General features: G+C 38.4%; 1 protein-coding gene across 1 annotated transcript in view; it reads right to left on the bottom strand.

The window, feature by feature from the left end:
* Window positions 1-19,833, bottom strand: part of GABBR2 (gamma-aminobutyric acid type B receptor subunit 2) — a 790,497-nt gene that overhangs the window by 561,175 nt on the left and 209,489 nt on the right. The window contains exon 2 of the mRNA XM_027874970.1: window positions 15,352-15,489. Coding sequence (XP_027730771.1) covers window positions 15,352-15,489 — 138 coding nt within the window. The remainder of the gene's footprint in view (window positions 1-15,351; window positions 15,490-19,833) is intronic.

Here is a 19,833-nt window from a genome sequence, read left to right as displayed (position 1 = left end):
TGCATTTGTAGTTAAGGAACCTGAGATAAACTAGATAGAACTAAGAGATAGCAATGTCACAAAAATCTAGAGAGGAGAAAGTTTCTAGTAGGAAAGAGTGATCAGGCAGATCAAAAGCTGCAGAGAGAACTAGAATGATCTTTTAGTGGAGACTTCCTTTTGATATGAATTAGAATAGATGACTGCTGAAGTCTTTCCTACCCTAAAATTCTGTGATTCTGTGAAATAGAAAGTCACATGATGATAGATTCAGATCTAAAAATGACTTGGAAAGCCATCTAGTCCCATTCTCCCATGGTTCATGCATGGCAAATGAAATGAATGATAAAGCATTTATTAATCACTTACTATGTACCAGGCATGTAGTAAGTGCTACTTGCTGGGAATACAAATACAAAAAAAAAAAGGATTGCAAGACAATCCTTTCCTTAAAGAAGCTTACAATCTAATGGGGTGGGGGAGAGGACACTAAATGAAGGTGGGAGGTAGAAGGGGGAAAAGGGAGGAACATGGTTTGGAAACATCTGGGAAATGATTCAGAGGCCTAGTTCTGGGGAAGATAAGATGAAAAATTCACCTACCAGCCCAGAGTCGGTACAGGGGCAGAGTCAAAGGTTCTGGTGGGAGGAGGATGGAGAAATTGAGAATGATGGTTGTTGTGCAGGCCCCATGGTTTGGAAACTTGGGTTAAGAAACAATGACAAGATCCAGCTACAACAACAAGTCTGAATCACAGAATTTTAGAGCTGGGGTACAAATGTCAGAGGTCATCTAGTCCAACCACTCCCTAAAGCAGGAATCCAGGTCAAGTCAAATCAACAAGATTTATTGAGTGCCTACTATGTTCTAGGCACCGTACTATGCACTGGGGATACAAATACAGGCAAAAATAAAGACAGTCCTTGTACTCAAGTAGCTTACATTCTAATGGGGGAAGATAATATATAAAAAGTATCCGAAAAGCTGCGATAGGGGTAGATGGGCATAGGGGATGGAAGATGGGGTGGGGGATAGTGGTAAAGTCTGGAGATTAAGGGATGGCTGGTCTGGGCCCTTCCTTAAAATGAAATTCAGAGAAGAACTTACCAATGGGGGTAGAGGGCCACAGGGACCCTGGGAGAGGGCAGCTAAAACATGGTGGCAAAGTCCAAAGGTCTGGGCCCTTCTTCATAAAGGAGATTCTGGGAGGAATCCACTGTACAACATGTGTGAAAGTTTCGTTCAGTCTCTATTATTGTTCTATTCAGTCTCTCACCTTCAGTGAGAGGGTCCTAGTTCATCTAAGAGTCAGACCATTCCCTTTTTTTGGGCAGCTCTGATTATAGGAAATACTTCTTTTCACTGAGCTGAAATCTGCCTCTTCACTACTTTAAACCCATTTTTCCCAGTTTTCCCCTTTGGAGACAAGCAAATATAATCCTTTTTCACAGGACAGCCCTTCAGACATGGTAAGATACTGAACACGTACATCCCCAGTCTTCGTGGTCTTATCTTAGTAGGTGCTTAATAAATGTTTATTGAGAGACTGTCCTCTGTCTGTTTTTGTCTGCTCTGCTCTTTTTTCCTTCCAGGTTCAGCTCAAATGCTACTACTTCTTTTACTGATTTCCCCAGTTGGTAGGAACCCTGCTCCACAAATTACTGTGCATTTTTAAAATCTGTCACCATGTTATATGCTCTTGGAAGAAAACCAGCATCTTTAAGGTAAGGACTATCTCCCATTTGAGATTTAGGATCACATATCGAAAGGCATAAAATGGCAAAGATGCAACTGGGCTTATATGGGAAATAGATCAGAACCCTGGAATAGAAGAAACATAAAATTAAGTCCTGTTACTTATAACCTGGAATGATGCCTGTTGTCAGTCCATGTTGCAGCAGGCCCATGGGCTAGGGGCCTTGCCACAGATATGGCTTTGAACCTTAAGCCTCAAAATATTTTAGTATGTGGAAAAACAATCCTAAATTAGTGATATGATCATGGAGATGCTCCTAGTGTTTTGATTCCACAGAATTTGACCATATTGGACAAGCCAACAGGTTCTGACAAATTATCTCTCCATCCTCCCCAGTCAGGTCCCCTTACTTTGTTACTTGATTGTTTAATGGCTGGAAAGGAGCAACAGGTAATCCTTTATAAATACAGTGCTTTTTTAAATGTAAATTAGGTTGAAACACCCCACTAATCTCCTGACAACTTACTCAGAGTCTTTGGAGGAAGGAGTCACTGCATTAAATATTTTCAGTGTGTAGAAGGATTTCCTGGTGATGCTTTATGGCTATGAATCATGGAACACTATGATCTCGGAAGAATTACAATTACAAACAATTTGAAAGGAAATGGAAAGGCCCATGGTGGGTGTAAGTAGGCAGCAGCATTTTACCAAGGATGATTTATATGTAAGCAGAGTAAAACACATAAGATTATAGATTTAGAGCTGGAAGGATCTTAGAGGTCAATTAGTCTAACAAGCTTACTTTACAGATGAAAGAACTGGGGTCTAGAGGGCAAATGACTTATCCAATGTCATGAAGTGGCAAAGTCAGTGTGAAGTAAATACTAAATGTAATAAATGGCAAAGCCAAGGCTCAAACCCAGGTCTAAATCCAAGTCTAGCACCTTTTCTTCTCAATCATGTTGTCTCTAAGGAGGGTAGACCACTTGCAAGTCAAGAATAATATATAACGAATGGATAACCATGGTCCAGTGGAAAGACCACAAAGTCGAAGGATCTCAGTTTGAATCCTGACTGCCAAATAGTACCTATGTGACCTAAGGCTTTCAAGGTATTTGATTTCTCTGGCTTCAGTTTCTTTATCTTTAAAAGGATGAAGCTAGATTAGTTGACCTCTGATGTCACTTGCAGGTCTCAATCTATTATCCTGTGGTCTTATTACTCTGGTGATGGTGGGTTCCCTGTGGAGAATACAGTTAGCTATCTGATATTTGTAACTACCCTCTCCTCTCTATCCCATTTGTCTCTGGACAATTAATTAGCCCTACCCTGTTGTAATAATTAGCTCCTTTTTTAGGCTGATATAACACAATGAGACAATACAGAGAAATCCATGTGGTTTCCTTCTCTGCTGCTTTGTGAAGTTTTTTTGATGGGAAATTGGCAGCAAAATTAAAGTAGCTCAGAGCCCCCAGTTAGGAAAAAAACTCTAAACATTAGGGAAATGTTTGACTATTTTTTTATTACTATTTCTGGATAGGCACAGGGAAGAGAAGTTGGGTGAAGAGCAGACTGTTTGTTGGAACTTCCCTCAGTCCCTGAAGAGGTGGGTGGGTATAACCAGGAACTTCAGCATGAGTCTTCTGCTTTGAGATGCTTGTAGGAGGGAACAACAGCCTTTCTTTCATCTGTTGCCCTTGTGGAATCAGTTCTTTCCAGCTCAACTTATTAAATTCTGGGCAAGGCTGGAGAGTCTGAATGCCATTGATTTTATTGCTCATCTCTTGAAGTCCTCCTTTTTCTCAGTCTTTCTGATGCAGTTAGGAGGTACTGTGAAAAAAAGTACTAGACTTAAGAGTCAGGAAGACCTGAGTTCAAATCCATCCTTTGACACCTAGTAACTATGTGACCCTGAGCAAGTCAATTGACTTCTTTCTGCCTCAGTTTCCTCATTTATAAAAATGAGGGAAGAGGGTTAGACTTAATGACCTTTAATATCCATTCCAGCTTTAATTCTATGATTTTATGATTTCCAAGGTAAAAATGGGATGAGGATTGTCTCTGGTGAGCAGTTTCCCAAAATTTATAGGAAAACAGAGATAAAGGATACATTGGACATAAAGTTATAAAGGAGATGCAATCTGCATCAACAGAAAGAATATTCTCACTGAGGAATTCATAGGTCATCATAGTATAAAAGAAAAGAATTATATACCCAACAAAGCCAGACTGGACTATTTTCTGTCCTCCAAATAAGCCCTGTGCTTTTTTGACTTTTCACCTTGGGTTAGCCTGTTCCCTATGCCTGGGACATCCTCTCCTCATTATCATGGAGGATCTTCCTCTATGAAGCCATGCCTAATTCTATCCTCCCTCCATCCCTCCACCATTAGTAAAGACCTTTTCTCCCTTAGACTTCATATAACAGTTTGCTTCATGTAATTCCAATACACTGACATATGCATGATGGCTCTCTCTGTATGTGTACCAAAATCCAATGAGACCACAAGTTCCATGAGGGCAGATACTACATCATATCTAAAGTTGGTTTTCCTCCCATTGCCCAAGTGAGGGCTCTATACATTGCTCAATAAACAGTTGCCTGATTGAATTGAACTAGATTGAATTTAATCTAAAGGAGTTTTTTCTTTTCCTGTGAAAATAATTTTGGTGCTGTTATGTGGTTATGTATGTTTTTGATGCTGTTATGGAGAGGGGCAGCCTGCTGTTGTGGACTGAGTCAGAAAGACCAGGGTTCAAGTTCCGCTTCTGACACTTAATTGGCTCCATGGCCATGGGTCAGTCATTTAAGCTCTGTATCCTTAAAATATGTCTTTATATAAGTCTATATATATGCTCTATATACAGTGAGAGTGCTGATTTGTTTCACCAAGGGAAGTTTCTACACCAGGACTTCTCTATAGTGATGAGCTAAATTAGATTGTGTTCTGTTGAATAAGGTCAGGAGATTTGGCTCTGGGCACAGGTGTTACTGTAGTGTTTGGAGCATGAAGTAAAACATTCGCACATGTCACCCACCACTGTGGTCCTCTAGTGAGCGGGGCTATTATCTGATTGTGCCACACCATCTTAAATAGGCTAGCAAAGGCCATCAGAGTGCTAGAAAGTACTGAAAGTTGGGTAAATTTGATTGTTCTGGGTCCTTTGACTGGACTTAATAATTTTTATTAAGTCCTACTGCCTCTGTAATTGATGTTACTACACCTTTTGAAAATAGATATTCTGCTTTTCAATCATAAAACCAAAACCATTCCTTTTTCAAGGAGCATAGACTTCTTCTTTCTTTGTTCTCCTACTATCTCCTGCATCTAGATCCTTCAGTGTTCCCTATTTGTGAGGTCTTGAAATTGCCTGAGGATTCAACACCCTCTGCCCCTAGCTTGGTTTTGTTCGTACACAGTCAAGGTCAGTCAGTCAACCAACATTTATTTAGCACCTACTATGTACCAGCACTGTGCTGATACTGGGGATACAAAGAAAGGCAAAAAACAAGTAGTCCTTGCTCTCAAGGAGTCTAATGGGAATAAAGGTCTGAATTTAAGTAATATTATGAAATACATGAAATTCAGTCTTCAGTCTCTAGCCTTTCCCCTCAATTGCTAGGGTATTTTGTTTTTGTTTTTTTTTCTAATTACCTTTGAAATAATTAAAGGAGACCAAAGATTAAACTTACTTAACTAATTTAGGGTGCTTAGGTTAGTAAGGTGACAAGGCCAGTTCAGGGCTTAAGGTGACAAGGCCAGTTCAGGGTTTTGCCATCACCAGAATTTTTCCTGTTCTCCTGGAGAAGATGACTAAGAAGGGGCCATACTTTTAGCTTCACACAGACTATTCCTAGGAGCTTTGGGAAGGCAGCACCTATGACCTAGTTAAGTCATAGTCCTGGGGACCTAAATGCCTAATGGCACTCAAGCTCTAGTTGAACCCACTCTTATCCTGTGACTCCCAGAAATCAGAAATTCAATTCAGTGGTTATTAAGTTCCTACTGCATGCTAGGCACTCTGTTAGGGACTGCAGATTCAAAGACAAAAATGAAACAGTCTCTTCCCTCAAGGAGCTTACATTCTATTAGGGGGATATAAACAGATAAGTATATATAAAATTATATACACAGTAATTGCAGGGGAACATGGATAACTGGGGGAATCAGGAAAAGCTTCATGGTGGATGTGGCATATAGGCCAAGACTTGAGGTGAGATAGGGGTTCCCAAGGGATGAGGGAGAGGAGGGAGAACATTCCAGGTATGGCTAAGGCCTATAATAAAGGCACAGAAATGAAATGTACACAAGTCAATGGGATAGTCTTTCTGGAATAAGGAGTGCCAAAAAAGAGTAACAGATAGACAGCCTAGAAAAATAGATTGGATTTAGACTGAAGAGCTTTAAATGCCAAACAGAGGAATTTATATGTTATCCTAGATCAGAGGTTCCTAAACAAGGATCATGGAACCACGGTCCATGGATAGATTTCAGGGAATCCATAAACTTAGATAGGAAAAAAAAAATTACATCTTTATTTTTATTGATCTCTAACAGCAATTTAGCATTTTTTTCCATGGTGAATGTAGGCAACAACATATTATTTTAAGAAGAGGTCCAGAGGTTTTGCCAGACCACCAAATGGGTCCATGTTACCAAAAAAAATAAAAGAGTTTGAGAACCCCTATGCTAGAGGTAATAGTGAGCTACTGAAGCTTTCTGATCATTGTGACATTGTCAGTTTTAGGAATAACAGTTTGACACTGTGTGGAAGATGAATTTTAGAGGAGAGAGTTGGGATACGTAGAAGACTAATTGGGACATAAAAGTAGTAATACAGATATGAGGTGATGAGGGCTTTAATTATGATGATTGTGCTAGGAATGTAGGGAGATAAAAAGTGTTTTGGAGGTAGAATCCACAAGACTTGTCACTTCTGTAGATGGGGGAGCTAAGTAAGAATGAAGATTTCTGGTTTGCAAACCTGGGTAACTAGAAAAATATCCTTATCAGAAGTAGATAAGTTAGGATAAGGAATAGATTTAAGGGAGAGAAAGAAAATGAGTTCCATTTGAGACATGTTGATTGTGAGATGCCTATGGGACAACCAGGTCGATCTATGAAGCAGGCAGTTGGAATGTGGTACTGGAATTTAGGAGACAAAAGAATGGAACATGGAGATTTGGGAGTCTTCAGCATAGAGATGGCAATGGATTCTTTGGGAATTGATAAGATCATCATGAAATAAAATGGAGAAGGGAAGTGAAGAAAGTCCTGGACAGAACCCACACCCTGGAGGCAAAACATGAAGGATGATTCTGCAAAGAAGACTGAACCAAGTCAGATATGTGAGAAGAGAACCATGAGAATGAAATGTCACAAAACCCATAGACTCAATCAATCACCAACATTTATTAAGTGCCTACTATGCTAAATTCTGGGGATACAAAGACAGAAAATAGTCCTTGTCTTCAAGGAACTTACAGTTGACATGGAGAGACAACATATGCACATCTAAGGATATATGAAATATACCAAAAATAGGTATAAAGCATTTTGGGATTGAGAAGGTACTAAAATCTAGATTAAAGGATCAGGAAACATTTTATGCAGAAAACAATGCCTGAGCTGAATCTTAGAGAAAGTAATGGATTCTAAGAAGTGGAGATGAGGAGGGCATACAGTGGTATGAAGGACAGACAGTACAAAGGCTGGAGTGTAATGTGTTAGGAATAGCAACCAAGCCAATTTGGCTAGATAGCAGTGCATAGAGGGTGGGGAGGTTATAGAAAAGAAGTCTAGAAATGTTTGCTGGGGCCAAAAGGTTTCAAATGCCAAACAGAAGAGTCTGTATTCCATTCTAGAGGTAATTAAAAGAAGGAAAAGAGAGAATCTAGAAAGAGACTGTGGTCATTAGTGTCAAATGCTGGAGAGAGGTAAAGAAGGATGAGGATTGACAAAAGGTCATTGGATTTCCCTACAAAGAGATCATTGTTGACCTTGGAAATAGTAGTCTCAGTCATATGGTTGGAATGTAAGAGGTTGAGCAAAATGGGAGAACAGTTACTTGCATAGGTGTTAAGTGAGACTTGGGCAGAATCCTCTTCTCTTTTCTTCTTGACACCTGGGTCTAATAGGTCTAGGAAGGCAATTTTATTTACTCTTGAGAATATATGTTCAGAATTGCAAATATCAAATCTCTCTTTTATTGTGAATAGTTTAGGGACCTGGATGAGTTGAGAGAAGTTTCTGGGGGGGGGGGGTTCGGTCTTTTTTTTTGGGTAGAAATCTGTTAATTAGGGATCAAAGTGAGCTGAACAAGCTAGCCTCTTATCAAGAGGAAAGGCAGGAAGCCTGCTAGAAATAAATTAAGCCTTGCTCAGGATCCCCTAGGGTCTAACTAATTAAGCTGCCAGTATGGCTAACATGCAGTGTACCACAGTAGTCCCTGACAAGAACCCACAAAGTCTGACAATGACAAGAGGTCTGAGAATTTCCCTTCCAGAAAGTAGAGAAGGCAAGAGGAAATTTCAGTTAATTTTGTGCTTTCCTTGTGTTCCATGTAATAGCTATGAATATACAAAATGTAGGTCAATCTCTATCCTAGAGAAGAAAGTGCTGGTGCATAGTAGGTGCTTAATAAATGCTGGTTGACTGACTGACCCCTGACTATATATATATAAAACCAACTTAGGGGCACAGGCTGTGGAAGCTTCAGGCAATTTCGAGACCTCACTTATAAGGAACATTGCAGAACTAGGAAATAATAGGAGGCTAAAGAAAAAGTGTATGCTCCTTGAGGGCAGAAACTGTTTTGGTTTTGTCTTTGTATCTCCAGTGCCTCTCTTAGTGCCACACAAATAATTAAAGGGGGCCTAAAAGTGAACTTGCTTTAGCTATTTTAAGAGCCGGAGTTAGTAGGGTAACAAGGCATGGCTAGGACTTTACTGTCATGACAATGCCTCCTGTTCTCCTGAAGAAGGTGAGCAAGCAGGGCAGTACTTTTAGCTGTATACAGACTGTTCTTAGGAGCTTTGGGAAGGCATCATTGACCTATTTGAGTCACAGTTTCTGGAAGCTGTAATACAAATACTTTAGTTCAGGTCTGCCTATCTTGATGGTATTCCAGCTCCGGTTGAACACACTCTACCCTGTGACCCTTAAATGTTGGAAATTTAGTAGGCATTAAGTTCTTACTGTATTCCAAGCATTCTCTCAGGTGCTGTAAGACCAAAGACGACTCACTCAATCTTTCAATGCCTCAGGCAATTTTTAAATACACAGACAATTCTTTAAGTGACAGATGGTTGATCTACGTTGGTGAAAGGGAGTTTCCACACAAGAAAAGCAGAAATATTAAACACATCCTTTCTCAGTAACAGTGCGATAACATTTTTAATAGATCAAGGGCATTTAAAGAAAGAATTAAAACTTAAACTTAAATAATTTAAGAATTGGCAAGTCAAAGAATAAATCATGAAAATAATAGATGATTTTATCAAGGAAATGACAACAATGAAACAACATACTAAAACTTTTGGGCTACAGCTGAAGGAGTCTTTAGGAGAGATTTTATATCTTTAAACACTTTCAACAACAACAACAAAATAACATATCAATGAATTGTGCATGCAATTAAAAATGAGAAAAAGTAAATAAAAACAATACAAAAATGAAAATTCTGAGAATCGAAGAGGAAGTTTGAAAGAATTAAAAAAATCCCCAATGAATTGATAAATAGTCAGCTTTAAAACAAAATTAAAATAGATCATTATTTAATCTCATCAAAAAAGGTAGAAAAACCAAATTGTCCACATAAATTTTTAAAGGAAAATTCACAACAAATAAAGAGTAGATAAAGGAAATCATTACAAACTTTTCCCCAATTATATAGTAATGATAATAATAATAATAATAATAATGATAGCTAACATCTATATAGCACTTACTATGTGCTAGGCACCGTGCTAAGTTCTTTACAATTATTATTTAATTTGATTCTCACAACAACCCTGACAGGTAGAGGCTATTATTGTTCTAATTTTACAGTTGAGGAAACTGAGGCAAATAGAGGTTAACTGACTTGTCCATGATAAGCCAGCTAGTAAGTGTCTGAGGCTGGATTTGAACTCTGATCTTTATAACTTCTTGGTCAGCTAGGTGCTGCATAGAGTGTCAGGCCTGGTGCCGGGAAGATTCATCTTCCTGAGTTAAAATCTGGCCTCAGATACTTACTAGTTTTGTGACCCTGGGTAAATCACTTAACCCTATTTGCCTCAGTTTCCTCATCTGTAAAATGAGCTGGAGAAGGAAATGGCAAACTCTTCTAGTATTTTTGCCAAGAAAACCCCAAAGAGAGGTCACAAAGAATCAGACATGACCAAAACAACTAAACAACAACTTCCTAACTCCAGGCCTAGCACTCTATCCACTGTGCGAGCCAAGCTGCCCAAAGTTGATTACTTAAATCAAATGTTGGGATATTTGCAAAACTACAAAATATCTAGATTAACTGAACAGGAAACAAAGAATGTAAATAACCCAATCTCAGGGGAAAAAAAATTGAATAAGCAATAAATGAATTCTTAAAAGTAAAACCAAAAATAAACCCCAATACCAGACAGATTTTTTAAATGAACTTGATGAAATATCCAAAGGACAATTAATTTCAATATTATATAAATTATTTATAAAAATAAAAAAAGAATGTATCTAGCCAAATTCTAAGAAACAAGTATGGTCTTGATACATAAAATAGAGACTAAACAGGGAAAGAAAACTATAGACCAATATCTTTAATAAATATTAATGCAAAATATTAAATAAAATATTTATCTGAAGTAAAGAAGTCACAGCAACATATTAAAAATATTACATGTTATTATCAGTTTTTATTTATAGGAGGAATAGGGAATTGGTTCAATATTAGAAAAAACTATAAACATAATAGATCTTATTAATAACAAAAATAATAATAATGACATGATTATATTAATGATGCAGCAAAAGCTTTTAAAACACATTTTTTTCTGTTAAAAACATTAAAAAGCATAGGAACAAATAGATCATTCATCAATATGGTAAATATCATCTCTCAACCAAGAGCCAGCATTGTCTATGATGGAGAAATGCTAGAAGCTTTTCCAAGAAGGACAAAGAGAGAGCGAGGGCATCCATTGAAATCACTATTTGACATAATTCTAGAAAATCAAGCTGTAGTAATAGTACAGGAGAAGAAAACCAAGGCAAAGAAAAAACGAAATTATGCTCTTTGCAGAAGTTATGATGGTTTACTTAGAAAATCCTAAAAATTCAACTAAAAATTGAAATCTTTAATAAATTAAGCAAAATAGCAGAATGTAAAATAAAGCTATGAAAACCAGCTTTTCTGTACATTATCAGTAAAGAAAGAGATAGAAAAAATCTTTAAAAAGAAAGAGAGAAAAATTGTTCCTTTCAAAATAAATAAAATGTCTTAGATATCTCTGGGAATGTACCTATTAAGACTTAACACAGGAGTTATACAAATATACTTACAAAACTTTTTTTTTATAGAAATGTTGTTGTTCAATCATTTTCAGTAGTGTCTGACTCTCCATAACTCCATTTGGGGTTTTATTGGCAAAGATACTGGAGTGAGTTGCCATTTCTTTCTCCAGCTCCTTTTACAGATGAGGAAACCGAGGCAAACTCAGAGTTAAGTGACTTGCCTGGAGTCACAGCTAGTGTCTTGGGCCAGATTTTGAACTCTGGAAGATGAATCTTCCTGACTCTAGGCCTGGCACTCTATCCCCGGTGCCACCTAGTTGCCCACAGATTCACAGACTGACTTGAATATCTGGAGAAATATTAATTGCTTATGATTGGGCCATTCCAATATAATAACAATGGCAATACTACCTAAATTAATTTACAAATTCAGTGTCATACCACACAACCAAAGTATTGTTTTATAGAACTAGGAAAAAATAATAAAAATTCATCTATTTGAACAAAAGGTTAATTATCCCAAGGAAAATAATGGAAAAAATAGTGAGAAAGAAGGATACCTATTTCAAACTATACTACTAGCAGTAAGCATGAAAAGTATTTGGTTCTGGTTTAAAATAGAAAAGTTAATCTGTGAAACAGATAAAATATAAAAGAAGCAGTGTAGGACAGTAGAAAGAATTCTGGATTTGGAGTTAGAATATCTGAGTTCAAATCTCATCTCTGTTACTTATCACCTGTGTGACCTTGGGAAATTCACATCACATCTCTGGGCCTCAGTTTCTTCAATTATAAAATTAGAGCATTGGGCTAGATTGCCTCTAACACCCCTTCGAGCTCTAACTCAGCGATTCTGTGATTTAGAAGTAAATAAAAATAGTAGCATTTTTGTTTTGTTTGTTGTTCGGCCTTTTCAGTTGTGTCTCTTTGTGATCCTATTTGCAGTTTTCTTGGCAGAGACACTGAAGTGGTTTGCCATTTCTTTCTCCAGCTCATTTTACAGATGAAGAAACTGGGCAAACCTAGATTTAAGTGACTTGCCCAGGGTCACACAGCTAATAAGTGTCTGAGCCCATATTTAAACTCAAGAAGATGAGTTTTCTTGACTCCAGGCCCAGCACTCTATCCACTGCACCACCTAGCTACATGGAGCTGAAAACTTATGGAAAAATTGGAAAACAGTCTTGCAGAAATTAAATTTAAACCAATATTTCACACAATATACCACAATAAGCTCCAAATGGATACACAATGTAGACAGAAAGGATCACGTCATAAATGAATTGCAAGAGGAGAGAACAAGATGCCTTTCATTTTTTTATGGAAAGAATTCTTTCTCTGTAAGATTCCTTATAAGTGATGGAGAGGATCATAGGAGATAAAATGGGTAATAAAATAAACATAAAATTGAAATGGTTGTACACAAAAAATAAATTAAGTTCAAATGAAAAGGGAATAGTTTTACTGGGAAAACATCTTTGTATTCAACTTCTCTGATAAAGTTCTGATACCTGGGATATAGAGAATATTGATTAAAATATATAAGAACTAGAGCTATTTGATAGGTAGTGGTCAAAGGATATGAACAGTCAGTTCTCAAAAGAAGAAATGTATACAACTGCCAACCGAATGAAAAATGCTCCAAGTCACTAATTATAAAAGCCAGTACCAAATGACTTTGATAATCAGCTGCAGTTGAGTCTCTAAACCTCTAAGTATGGAACAGTTGAGTCATGAGTAGAAAGTAATTAGTGTGGGAAAGACTGGGGATTTGGATTGGGCTGCAATCTTAGTATGAGGGAATACTATTTTATAGTAACCAAAAATGCAAACCCAGGCTATATTAGGGAAAATGTGGTATACTCTACTCTTCCCAGGTCAGCCTACAGTTAAATTACTCATTTCTGGGCACATTTTGGACTCTGACAACTTGGAGTCCTCTGCAGAAGAGTTATCAGAAACCAAGGGAGAGTAGAGGGGACGGGGAGGGAACAGGCATTCATTAAGTGCCTACTATGTGCCAAGCATTGTGCTAAGCATTTTACAAAAGTTACGTCATTTGATCCTCACAACAACCCTGGGAGATAGGTGCTATTATTATCCTTATTTTACAATTGTGGAAATGGAGGCAGAAGGAAGTAAAGTGACTTTCCCAGGGTCATACAGCTAGGAAGTATCTGAAGCTAGACTTAAACTCAGGTTTTCTTGCATTTAAATGAGAATCCTATAGCTATGGATACTAGAGACTAAGTATCCATTGAACGAATTGGGTGTGTTTGTCCTAAAGAAGAGAAGAATTAGGGAGGGGGTCATAAAAGCTAAATACCTCAAGGGCTATCAGAGAGAAAAAGAATCAAATTTGTTTTGGAGGTTCCCATGGGAACGGGATTAGGAACAAGAGTGGAAAGTACAAGAAGCAGACTTAGGTACAATGAAAGGGACGGACTCCTAAAAAAAAGTGCAGTTGTCCAAGATGGAAAAGGCTGACTCAGGAGAGAATGGATTTCCCATCACTAGAGATCTTCAAATGGAAGACGGATGACTTTCTGTCAGGGATGTTGCCAAGGAGAGACAGATACATGAGATACCTTACACTTTGGAGAATCTATAATTCAGTGATATGAGAAATGAACCACTTCTCAAATGCATGGTCTACACCAGAGACCATGTCATGAACGCCTTCTCAGAATAATATTTTTTAAATAATTAAAAGACATCTTAAATCCCCGTTAGAAGTTAGTGAAAACAAAGATGTAATTTTTTACCATCCAAGTTCATGGAGCCCTTCCCCTGAAATCTATCCATGAACCCCATGGACTCTCCTGGTTTTCCTTCTTTGTTTCTGACTGATACTTCTTTCCCTTTCTTTAATTCTTCTCCCTCTTTCCCCTCTTTGTGGTATTAGACAAGGCCCTGTCTTTGGCCTTCTGCTCTTTCCTTCAGTCAAACCACCATTTATGACACTCCCTTGCACAGATCCCTCTTCTCCCTCTCCTCCAGGTGTTTTTTCCTCTACCTTCCCTTGCTGATTTGTAGCATGAGATCTTTCAAAGGATGCCACTTTTTCTTGACTCTAGATTTATGCATGCACACTGGAATCCTGATATTAGTGTGCTATCACATTAATGTGCTTTTAGATCAGAGCTATAACTAGAACAAGGCAACTCGGGGCTTTGCTCTAGGGTGCCAAGCTATAGAGACCTGATCTTCCTTCTCGGGTAGATCTCCTTTGGGCCAAGCCACAGCTAGTCTATAACTATAACATGACTTCTGGGAGATCCAGTGGCCTGCTGGTGTATCCGTTTCATGTTTTTGCTCTACTCTGAGGTCAAAGGAGAGCACTGATGCTCTTTCTGCTACTTCCTTCTCCCTGTCCCTGCCATTTCATCTTGGGTTTAGGGATCATTGGCTGCACTGTGGGGCACAGAGGCCCACTTAGGTGGTGAATGGGCTGTACCTTCCCTCTTGCAACTTCACCCCAAAAGTGAGTGGTTTGCATGAAAGCCTCCTGTGACCGCAATGAAGATGAAGGCTTCTACGTGAAAGATGAGAGCCTGGAGCTTTCCCACATCCTAGGTAAGGTCCTCCTTTGCCCAGGCCCTCTCCCTTCCCACCCTCACCACGTGCTTGCTCCAGATTCCAGAACTACTAGTTACAGCTTTTCTTCAGCTCTGCCATTTTTTTTTCTATAGCTCTCTGCACTCCTCTTTTTTTTTTCTTTCTTCCTTCTCCCTGCTTTAGAAGATCATTTGTTTCCACAAATTTTACCACCTGGTCCTCTTGGTCCTGCTTGACTTCTAAGGCTACGGCATCTGAATTTTCAAAGCTTTGCCAATGATGTGACAAAAGGTTATAACCTTAATGCTGTCTGTTCCCTGCTTGCCAGCCAGCAGATAACAAACAATCACATTTTATGAACCGAACTTGCAAACAACAGTAACATCGGTACCACAGGGGTCCAAAAGAGCTTGTGCTCCTCTCTAAGCCTATAACTTAACACAAAAGTGTGTATTAGTTGTGGGAGAAAATCTGAGTCATTCATATTTGAATCAGAATATGCCACTGAGTTAAAAAAAATCAAACCAACCAAGCTTACTTTTAAAGATGTATTTATCACTTACTTGAATTTTTTAAAAAGAATTTTCATTCAACCAGTAACAGGTGCTGTATTTATACCTTTCTTACCTGTACCAGATTCCATCCTTTGAGAGATTCAGCAATGATGGATGTGACTGAGGGGCAGACTCCTCCAAATACCATGAGGTGATTAGGCCCGTATTTTATTGCATCATAGAATGCTTTTAGCCCTTTTGCATTATCACACTGGAGAAGGCCAGAGAAAGAGAGAAAAAGAGAGATAGAAATTAGTATTAAAAGTAATTCTCCTGGCCACTACCAAGAATACATTTAAACACAACATTTTTTTTCCCATTTGACTGGATTTTGCTTATGAAAATAGAGCCACTTACCAAACCTTCAGTTTTGGTGGAGGTACGCAGTACTGATGTAAAATGTCAATTAGTTAAATTTTGTCTTTGATTTCCTTAGATTCTCTTTTAGCCACTGGCTACTTTACTCAGTTTAAGTATTCCCTCTGTCCCATAACCTCAATGCTCCCTAGAACATTCTGTTCCTCTCATATACCCTTAAAAGGGTATATGACAAACTCACTCATATCAAGATAATAGAGAATTAATATTTTGCCCCTCCCGGGAATTATCTGCATTTTAAAAAGAGCATTTTTGGAAAGGACAAGGAAAATAACAAAGAGGAGGATGACAATTCTCATATTTTTCAACATGTCAAGGACTTAGAAAGACTTTATAGACAATATTAATAAATTAGAGTAACTAAACAAACATCCCTGGTGGGTAACCCTCTGGCAATAAACCTTTGTGTACTTAGCTACATTTCAGATATACAACACATGCTCGAAGCCTTTCCAGTTTGGTAAGACTATCATGACTTAGACTCTGTTAACATGACCTTTGGTATCTGGAGTCACCTCCATGCCTCCAAGAGGCATGGGTCAGTGGAGGGTCACTCTTCCTCCTCCTCCATCTTTCAATATTTGTTAAGTATTAAAATTACTGTTACTATGTTAACTGCTAGGAATACAAAGAGGAATGGGCAAGTTCCTACCCACAAATCTCTTTGGGGAGACAAGCAATATACACAAAAAGATAAAATCACAATAAAAGATTGGATATATTTGATGACATTTAAGTGACACACCAGTTGTCTCCAATTCAAATGGCTAATTTTTCTTCAGTTAATAATCCTTTGTACTATCATTGTCTAAATCTTCATTTCTCTTCACAGAGACTTATCACTCCAAGTACATATTCATGTGGACATAGTGTTGTATGTGATTTGGGGGTCAGTCAGTCAATATGCATTTATTAAATACCTACTATGTATCAGAAACTGTGCTAAATTATGAGGATACAAAGACAGGCAAAAGATAGTTTCTGCTCTCATGGAGCTTATGGTCTATTGGGAAGACAACATGAAAATAAATACATTCAAAAAAGATATATATGATATCAATTGGAGATAATCAGTAGAGGGAAGACATTAGTGTTTGGGTGGATCAGGGAGGCTTCTTGTAGAAGTTGAGATTTTAGCTGTGCCTTGAAGAAACACAGGGAATTCAGGAGGAGAGAGAGTATTCCAGTAATAGAGGGACAGCCGGTGAAAATTCATAGTCCAGTGATGGAATATTCTTTTCAAAGAATAGCAAGAAAGTCATTGTCACTGGATTGTAGTGCACATGAGAGGGAGTGAGATGAAGAAAGACCAGAAAGGAAGGAGAGGGTTAAGTGATGAAAGGTAGAGTATTTTATATTTGATCCTTGGAGTAACAGACAACTACTGAAATTTATTTAATAGAGGGGTAATATAGTCAGGCTTGTATATTCAGAAGATCAATAGACTGGACTGGGGAAAGCCTCGAGGGAGAAAGACCAACCAGAAGGCTATTGTAGTAGTCCAGGCATGAGGTGATGAGAACCTGTACCATGTAATGTCAATATAAGAGGAGAGAAGGGGGCATACTAAAGGTATTATGAAGGTAAAATTGACAGGACTTGGCAGCAGATTGTATATGGCAGTGGGGGGGATGGGGTATAGGAGAGGAGTGTGAGAGAGAATGAGGAATCAAGGGTGACACCAAGGTTTTGAGACTGGGTGACTGGGAAGATTGCGTGTCCCTGACAGTAATGGGAAACTTAGCAAGAGAAAAGGATTTTGGGGAAAGATAATTAAGTTTTGGATATGTTGAGTTTAAGATATCTATGGGACATACAGTTTGAGATGTCCAATAGACAGTCGAAGATGTGAGTCCAGAGGTTAGAGCCGGATAAGTAGACTTGTGAATCATCAGCATAGAGATGATAATTGAATCCAAGATCACTCAGTGAAACAATATAGAGGGAGAAGAGAAAAGAGCCCAGGACAGTGCCCGAGGGAATGCCTGCCAGTATTAGATGTGACCTAGATGAAGACTAGCAAAGGAGACTGAGAAGGAAAGGTCAGATAGGTAAGAGGAAAACCAGAAGAGAGTAGTATCACTGTAACCTAGAGAGAAAAGAATATCAAGGGGAAGAGAGTGATTAACAGTGTCAAAGGCTGCAGAGAGGTAGGATTGAGGATTAGAAAAGATCACTAGATTTAGCAATTAAAAGATTATTGGTAATTTTGGAAAGAGTAATTTCAATTGATTAATGAAGTTGAAACATAGACTGGAGTGAGAGGAAAGAAAGTGAAACATCTATCATAGACAGCCTTTTCAAGGAGTTTAACCACAAAAGGGAGGACAGATATAGGATGATAGCTAGTGGGGATGGAGGGCTCAAAGAAGGGGTTTTGGGGGATGGGAGAGACAACCATGTTGGTAGGCAGTATGGAAGCAGACAGTAGAAAGAAAGAGATTAATGAGAAGAGAGAGAATGGAAATGATAGAGGGAACAATTTGCTGGAGAAGATGGGATGGACAGAGTTTTCTGACAGCCTGATCTGGCTCAAAGGTAGGGTGTCCAAGAGGTCAGTATTTAACTGATCTGATTGGTGCTATGGGATAGAGTCTGAGCTGCTTCTTACACTGTGATACATTATATCCAATTTGTTTAAATCTGGATTTTGCAAACCCTAGCTTCAGTAGAGGAAAATGCATGTGCTTGTGAAGGGAAGGCAAGGAAGAGGATTGGTTGAGCTTTCTGATATACACAATAGATATTCTATTTCTTTAATCCACCCCCTTCTCTCTACTCATGTCAATATCACCCCCCAAGCTAGGTCCCCATCATTTGACTTATAAAAGCCTCCTAATTTTTTTCCTTGTCTCCAGTTTCTCACTTCCATCCTCCAAAAGGCTACCTTGATGTTCCTAATGCATGGCTCTGACCATATTACTCCACTGCTCAAGAAGTTCCTATGGCTTGTGATTGCTTCTAGAATAAAAAAGACGCCTGTTTTTCTGGGGATATTTCACATTAATGCCATCTATGCGTTCTATAATGTATTCGAATTGGCCAAATTGCTGCACCTTTTACATGACATTCCTTCTCCCATATCTTGTGCTTTTGCATAGGCTGCCATTCATACTGGACTATTGCATCAGCCTTCCAATTTTTCTCTGTCTCAAATCTCTCCCTACTCCAACGCATCAGTGGATTGCAGCTGCCAATGTTACTGTTGTCATTTAGTTGATTAGTCATGTCCGACTCTTCGTGACCCTATTTGGGATTGTCTTGGCAAAGATTCTGGAGTTGTTTATCATTTCCTTTTCCAGCTCTTTTACAGAGGAGGAAACTGAGGCAAGCAGGGTTAGTTTAGATCTGACTTTCTTTGTGTGATAACTGTTTTGTAATTGTGCTCATACGGTTCCTGAGTTTGTAATGGCAGGTAGTTTCCCAAATATTTTACCTTGTCTACAGTTATTTTAAATGGAATTTCTCTATCTCTTGCTGCTGGATTTTTCTTGGCAAAGAAACTGAGTTAAATGACTTGCCCAGGGTACACAGTCAGTAAGTGGCTGAGGCCAGATTTCAACTCAGGTCCTCCTGATTGCAGGGCTGGCGCTCCACTGTGCCACCCAACTGCCCCTAGCTTGTAGTTGCCAAAATGATTTCCTAAAGGGCAGATCTGACCATGTCACTGCCCTTCTCATCCAATTAACTCTAGTGCTCCCCTTTACCTTTAGGATCAACTAAAACTCTCTCCTGTTTGACATTTAAAGCAAGTCACTTACCTTTTGTCTGCCTCAGTTTCCCCAACTATAAAATGAGGATAATAATAGCATCTTGCCTCCTAGGGTTACTGTGACCATCAAATGAGATAATATTTACAAAGTGTTTAGGACAGTGCTCAGGCACATAGCAGGTGTTTAATTAATGCTTGTTTTCTTCCTTCTCTGTCTTTCTTTCCTCTACCCCTTCTTTAACGGAGTGTAGGTGAAGCACATATATAAATGAAGCACATATATAAATATTAAGAATATTATATCATGGAATAAAGTTTTATGTTTTCTATTCTTAATTTTTAAAATAGATAAATTTAACCTCCCCGATTTTTTTCAAGCTTTTTGGAGACTGCCTTTTCAGGTAATGAGTTCCTTATCACTCAAGTATTCATGAGAAGCTGGATAATTGATTGTCAGTGATTTTG

Source organism: Vombatus ursinus, unplaced genomic scaffold (assembly GCF_900497805.2).
Source record: "Vombatus ursinus unplaced genomic scaffold, bare-nosed wombat genome assembly UNPS02014807.1, whole genome shotgun sequence".
In the NCBI taxonomy this organism is placed as follows: Eukaryota; Metazoa; Chordata; class Mammalia; order Diprotodontia; family Vombatidae; genus Vombatus; species Vombatus ursinus.
Note: the sequence above shows the minus strand (reverse complement) of the source record. Positions and strands in the feature narration are given on the sequence as shown.